General features: G+C 40.6%; 1 protein-coding gene across 1 annotated transcript in view; it reads right to left on the reverse strand.

Annotated features, from left to right (window-relative positions):
• Positions 1-3,314, reverse strand: part of asic4a (acid-sensing (proton-gated) ion channel family member 4a) — a 95,149-nt gene extending 91,835 nt beyond the window's left edge. Inside the window, exon 1 of the mRNA XM_075479926.1 lies at positions 2,701-3,314. Within this exon, the coding sequence (XP_075336041.1) occupies positions 2,701-3,276 (576 nt within the window). The 5' untranslated portion in view covers positions 3,277-3,314. The remainder of the gene's footprint in view (positions 1-2,700) is intronic.
• Positions 3,315-7,109: the final 3,795 nt, after the last annotated feature.

A 7,109-nucleotide genomic window follows, 5' to 3' on the forward strand; every position in this document is an offset into this window, starting at 1 on the left:
CGAATGAAATAGCTGCAACCCACCAATATCACTGAATCGATAGGAGACACGTTATAGAAAAGCATGTTTCAGTGAATCATGTAATGGTAGCTCAGACATGTTATGTTCAATATCATGGCTAGTGCTAGATTCAGTGCCACTACAGAACAATTACCAACTAACATTATGTGCTTATTACAAGGTTTAGATTGGTCTGTTTTACGTGACCTAGTTTTTTCCTCTGCAATGTTACATTCAGTGTAACAAGAATCAGCTAGAAAAAAACCCAATTTATTTTCATTGTAATTTTGATGATATTGTTTTTGATAATAACTAATGAATTCATGCTGAACTTTGTGTACTTTTTAGAGCTTGCTTAATTTATTTTAGTGTGAATAATTTTGTTAAATATTTTTTTCCAATAACTTTAATGTACTTATGGTGTGTATCTGCAACTTATTGCTATAGTAAAATGCAAGCAACAGACAGGGACTCAATATCAAGCAAGACTCAATTTTAAATGACTTGGAACAATGCCCGGGACAAAAAGTTTGTATGAAGACATCCCTAAAAAATATAACAATAAATACTTTTTGCAAAATTAAGTGATTACAACGCAGAGGTCTACCGCACAGATCACAGTTAAAAGAAAAGCTAAAATGTCAGAAAATACTGTAAATATAGTTTATCAGTTTTTCCCACGAGCTCCACATCCACGTGCCCATTACCAAAATATAACATCTGCTGCTCCCAGTATGATCAATCAAAAGAAAACACATTACAAGGGGCCAATCCTGAAGCAGGGCCCCATGAGAGCAGGAATAATGATCAAATCGTGCAGGACTCCTGTGTGTTTGTACATGTGTGCATGTGATTCATAGCACATCACCTGTGATAATGGCTTTCTTGCTGTAACAAACGACATGCGATTTGCGGTTACAAGCAAAACGCATACACAAAGTGCAGAGTTGTGACTGCGTGTGTATGTGTGTGTGTGTGTGTGTGTGTGTATGTCTGAGCTTTATTTGCACTCTGTTACTTTTCCATGTTGGTCTCAGACCTGGGTCCTACAAACCCCAGACAGTACTCCACATGCGCTCCCTGTTGTGTTCCCTACCAGGAGCAGAGTGAGTGATTTGTCATGCGTAGAGGCAGCAAGCAGCCTGTAACAAATCTTACTGACAGCTCCAAGAAAATGCAGATCACATAGCTGACAGAGAGAAAACAGCAGCTTTGGAAACTTTAGACAGGATCTTAATCTTCGATGAAGTCCCCACGAGTGTCCAAAGAGAGCTACAGGACGTTTCATCAATTGACACGGGACCGACATTTCCTGGATGTCTGAATTGTCTGCTAATTAATGTGCTCTGGGAAGGGTGACTGTCAAAGTGTCATTGGATATTGCCATCAAATGTGCTAGAAGTGTATTCTAAACTTTTAGAGCTAGGCTGTTGCTTCAGAGGGAATTTTAGCAAACTTCCCAGCTCCACTGAAGAGCATGACATTTTCTTTTGCCTTCCAGAGCAATCGCGAAAAATTTCTTAAAGGGAGAGCCTCTCTAATGTCACCTAGAATTATACGTCTACATATGAGAGGCTGCCATGACAACAAACCAATAACTTGCTGTATGGAGTTTTGTACAAATCAAAAGAGAAGCAGTGAAATGTCACAGTTTCTTTGCCGTAATTTGGCACATCAGGCATAATGTCATACCATCTCTCTGATCGGACAAAATCTTTGTGTGAGCATATCAGTGCTTAACATACCCTATTTAGACTTGACACCTGCACTTTATCATCACTAAAGCAAATGCATATTCCTTCTTTTCTTCTGATGGGGGAATCCATCTCCAGCAAGGACAGTGCCTTTAAAAAAAATAGTGCACAGAACACAGGCACAAACTCTCCTTCTTTCACCTGATCCCTTCACTCTACCTCTTACACAGACTTTTCCTCTCATGGAAATTGTTTCATTCCTTTTAGTCAATCTACCTAATGCAAAAATCATGTATGTCAGTCTTTAAATATTTAATCTTAACAGCATGCAGGATTGAAATACAACATTGAAGAAGCATTACTCCTTCCCTTCTGAAAGGTACAAGAGCTCAGGAGAGAGGCAGCCGCTTTGCAATGTCAGACAGGGCGAGTGGGAGCGATGGGGAGCGATGGAAAGGGGAGAAAGAAGAGACTCGGCTATTTTCTATGACAATTTTGTTGCCATGCACTCTCAGCTACTGGGGCTGGAGGCAGCATTAAAGCACAGTTTAAGTACACAACCACATATGACAGCTCTCTGTTTTTCTTCTTTGGGAGCAGACTTTGTTCTTAGACATAACAGATTGTGGTACAGGCACAGCTGAAGAGAAACAGTGTTGCCACTAAGAACTTAGTGAGGAGTGATACAGCTCAATGACTGAGCCAAAGCCATGAATCTTGCATGGAGAACTGTATTTTGGGATCCACATGCCACCTGGAGATGAGGATAAACGCAATGAGAATTAAAATCCCTCTTCTCCCAAAGTGTTTGCTTTGCTATCTTATCTGTAGTTTTATATGAACAAGGTTGATGTTTAAACTGTGCACATTTAGTATTCCTCAGAATGTTTAAAGTGTAAAAGTTTGAACCAAAAAAGATTTGATGGAGCCAAAAGATCACAAGTGAGTAATGTAATACTGAGAGAGTCTGGGAAAAGCAAAACTTTTAAGAAACTTCTGCACTCACCACAGAGAAGTCTTCCACTGAGCAGTTCTGTCCACTGAAATTGCAGCTCATCAGCATCTCTTCTAGCTGATGTCCTGTCCTGTTGAAGATGTCCTGCATGTCAGGAGCCGGATACATTAAATCTGTAGGTTTGTGCCCATCTCTGTTTTTGGGGGGCAGACCTGTCAAGTTAGCCAAGTGGTAAATGTCAGCATCTGTGAGTGCGGAGAAGCGAAAGCGGTTGATGTTGCAGATGGTCACAGCAGGGAAAACCATCTCAGGTGTCGCCTCTTCATTTAAAGCTGTGACATGAGGGTGCTCCAGGTAAGAGATGGCACACTTGGCTGCTTGATACAGAAACAGTGCGAGAGAAGTCAAAAAGGCAAGAGCCCAGAGAGTCTGCCGGATACCTAGGCGACCAGAGACAAAGATGTGGTTAATCCCATGGAGGGAGCAGGAGTTGGCAAACCCGGCCAAGTCTTTGGCCGGAGGCGTGCAGCTCTCCTCAATCAGGCTCTCCTTGTCCCCATCCTGCTTGTTTTTCTGCTTCTCATCGTCCTCTGCAAATTTGATTTTGCAAACAAATTCGATAGGCATGGGGGCAGCCAGGTCTGCGTTTTGGTTTTGGTTTTGATGACAGCTATCAGCCCTGGATCACTTCCCTCCCACTTCCTTGGGCTTTTGGCGTCTGCACGGGAAACAACTCCAGAAAGAAGAGGAAAAGAGGAGAGAGTTTGTTGCTGCCGCTGTCGCTGCCGCCTGAGCTCTGACTGATGCTGATGCTGCTGCTGCTGCTGCTGCCGCGGCTCCGAGTGACTACAGCGCTGCTGCTGCTATGCTGCTACTGCTCCGAACGCTTGTCTCACTACTTGATCAGCTCACACAGTCTCGCTTATCAGCAGTAATACAGCTGTCAAAAAAAAAAAAAAAAAAAAAAAAAACAGAAAAAACCTTGCACACTGCTTCAAACAAACAGATGAAAATGCTGCATTTTAAACTGGGATAAAATGAAAAAAAAACGGCACACTCTTAATATTTCATGAGAAAGTAACATTTGCGATTATTTCCTCCTCACTGGCTCGAATCGCAACTTCCCCCGGCCATCCGGGACAGACCCCCACTTGCTTAATCCAATTGTTTAGCTGATGCTTTCCCTATTGACCTGAATGTAGTTGGTGTCAGGGGTTAGTCTGCCAAACATCTGGTGCTTGATGTAAATCGCAGGAGGTCACCACCTTGTATTGCCACCGCAAATTAGGTCTCGAGAGAATGCCTAATTGAAGCAATAATGAGGATGAGAAAAAAAAAATGGGACTAAGCACGGAGGAACTGCTGGCAATCTATAATTTTTTTTGTTACCAAAAAAGTGAAAGACTATTGATCGAGCGAATGTTTCTGTCAAAAGATTAAGAGAGGCGGCACAACAGCATTTCTTCATGAACATCTTATGGTAGCATCACAAGGCTTCTGCATGAATCTGACCAAGTGAATGCATCCTGATTTGGAGCCCGATGTTGCTAAAGATGTTGAAAGAATGTAGAGCTATTGATCTGCCTCTGTCCCCACCCTTTACAGTGTACGTCTTAGTGCTGTTAATGGCCCTTTTCCAAGTTGCCAAACAAAATTATGCAAATGAAAGGCACAAAAGTGAGAGCTCTAATGCATGTTATTCCCCTTTAAGTGGAATTAGTCATGCAGGTCACATCACAAGGGGGCTGAGACCTCTAGAGAAAAGGCATATTTAAAAGTGAATTCAACCACTCCGATCACACGTGCCAAGCCAAGTCAGAGGGAGCATCTGAAATGTGACATCACTTAAAATTAGAGAATAAATGAATACTAGACTGGCTGTTACATACCTTTTTATAAAAGTTTCTCCTAGTGAAGAAGACCTGTAAAGAATACATGTTTGTAATAAATAGATCAATATTTTGTCAAAATAAGCAGATTAAAATTGTCAAACTAATCTCTGGTTCAAATACACCATCTCTTTTAGGGACAAAACAATATAAAGTCAAAAATCCCTCAACTCTTCCTATCTTCCTTTAGGTTTTTGTCCACCGCAGCCCTTCAGACGTTTGCTGTATATATGTGTTTATAAAGAAATTGTCTGCTGATGTGTGGTTTATTCCAGCTTGATAAACAGAGACGTATAGGATATTGCTTTTACTTGATAGGAATGAAGCATCCACGGTTTAGCTATACTTCTGGCAGGCACTGTGGTCTGCTAACCACAGTGTTTTATGTTGTCTTTCCCAGAGGATGTTGAGCTTATTTACAGTCTCACAGAGGGAATGAGAGCTCACAGTCCACGCCATGACTAAATACCAATGTGGGAAAAAAAACAACAACATGCAGACACATCTGGCAGATGAAAATCGCTCAAGGAACAAATAGCATTGTATTAGTTTGTCAGAGCCCATTTTGCTCTAAACACAAGGCCCGCCTTGTGTTTGATGCCCTAAAAACAAAATACAACAGATTAAATGTCACTGACCTTCAAGTTATTTTTGACACTATGAATAATGTCTCATTTTGCATGAACATTATCTGAGGCTCTTTCTACTGTATGACCTCATAGGGACACAATTGAGTACTTTTCTCCTTTCAAACATGCCACATGTGTGAATGGAGAATGAAAATGTTTAAAAAAAAAAAAAAAAAAAAAAAAGACTGGTTGAAAACTGCCCTTTTTGGTCTGCAGAAAATAAAAGTAGCTTGGAAAACTGGAAGATGTGGACGACTGATGTCCTCCCTAAGAGAAAAAGCAGACACTTTCATCATGTTGTCCAAAAGCTCCATCTATTGGATGTCTCTGTAGTCAATGGTTGCTCTGATATTAACGGCAGCGTGTTTGAGGCACGAACCAAAAGGAGGACTAGGTCATCATCATCTATAATTATAAACCGATTCCACTTGACTGCGAATGTTGATGTGTAAATTTTAACAGTAATTCTGAGTAAGGTGACTCATGAATATAAGTATCTGTCTCTCTGTTCTCCCTCTATTTCTCCAAATATTTCTCTAAACAGCTTCAAACTAAACAGCTGTTTTGCTGGGGAACTGAGTAGGTGTGTTAATAGGTGTCATGCACTGAGGATGTTCAGACAGAAGGGAGTTTATTTTGGGAGTGTTTTGCTCCTCTTTGTAAATAGGTGGGGTTATAGTCGCAGTTGTCTCTTTTATGCATGAAGGCATACACAAAATAGTAACATCAACAACTACAGGCATAACTGAAACCAAATAAACTTATAGTGTTTCGTACTAACTTGATTTTGTAAATTTTGACACCAGTTACCTTTTGCATCCTGTGGATGTTTTCTTTGATAATATGATTTCTCAACTGAAGACCATCCCCGTTGTGCAGGCAGTGCTCAGCAACGACTGTTTATACAGGAGCTGCCAATGCAACAGGGGCATTCTTTGGTTGCGAAAACGTCGTGTCAATTTAAAAACCTGTCTTAGCCTAAAGTGAAGCAGTGTAAAAATCTACAATATAGCATTTGTTCTTGAGGTTTGAGGTATTTTCTACTCTCTCATCGCTGTTTCTAGCAGCTTCTAGGTGGCTCGTCCATCAGCTCCCCCGCCAGCTTTTCCAAACTGAGAGTGATCTGACTGCTATCTGCTGCAGAAAAGACACAGAGTACTCATAAATACTTCACACAATTCCACTCTAAAAAAAAAAAAAAAAAATCCAAAGACATCCATTTAAGCTCTGCAGTAAAGTATGAAAAATTGAACGCAATTACTTCTTTCGCTTTCATTTTCGACATTAGAGTTGGACACTGGTGGACAAACAATGGTGGACACCCATTGTTTAGGAGGAAACAGCAGTTAGTCAAAGGTGTGTCAAGCATGAATTCAATTCTTTCTCTCAGTTTCTGTCATAAATGTTCGCACACGCAGCCTCCAATGTGTCAAGCATGACTGCTACTTAAATCAGAACCGTAGCGTGGCAACATATTGAAGGGAATTGTGTTTATGTCATTGACCTCGCAGATGACGTCAGCAGTTCATAAAGCATACTATGATGGAAATACGCTAGCTGTGTAAAGGCTAAAAACAAAAAGGGGGGTATAGAGCTGAAAATAAAAGATAGAAACCTGGCTAAAACCTTAAAAAGTGGCCACAAACAGAAAATTGAATAGCAAAAAAAAAGCAAGATTTATATTTTGTTTTATATTTATATTTTGAAAACCCTTTATGTTACAATTTGCCATTTTAACTAGCTAATGTCAGGGTTCACAGTAGTTGGTCTTCCCGGGATCTGGCAATGCAACCAAACACTTTTGCTGATTCTTTCTAGCACTACATGTCCTGCAACATTGTCCTGGTAGCAAATGTGACACCAGTCTCTCAGTAAAGGGTATGTCATATGATGTCTTCCAACAAGCATGAATCACAGCTTAAATGTGGTCTTAACTTCTTTA

Source organism: Odontesthes bonariensis, chromosome 12 (genome assembly GCF_027942865.1).
Source record: "Odontesthes bonariensis isolate fOdoBon6 chromosome 12, fOdoBon6.hap1, whole genome shotgun sequence".
NCBI lineage: Eukaryota > Metazoa > Chordata > Actinopteri > Atheriniformes > Atherinopsidae > Odontesthes > Odontesthes bonariensis.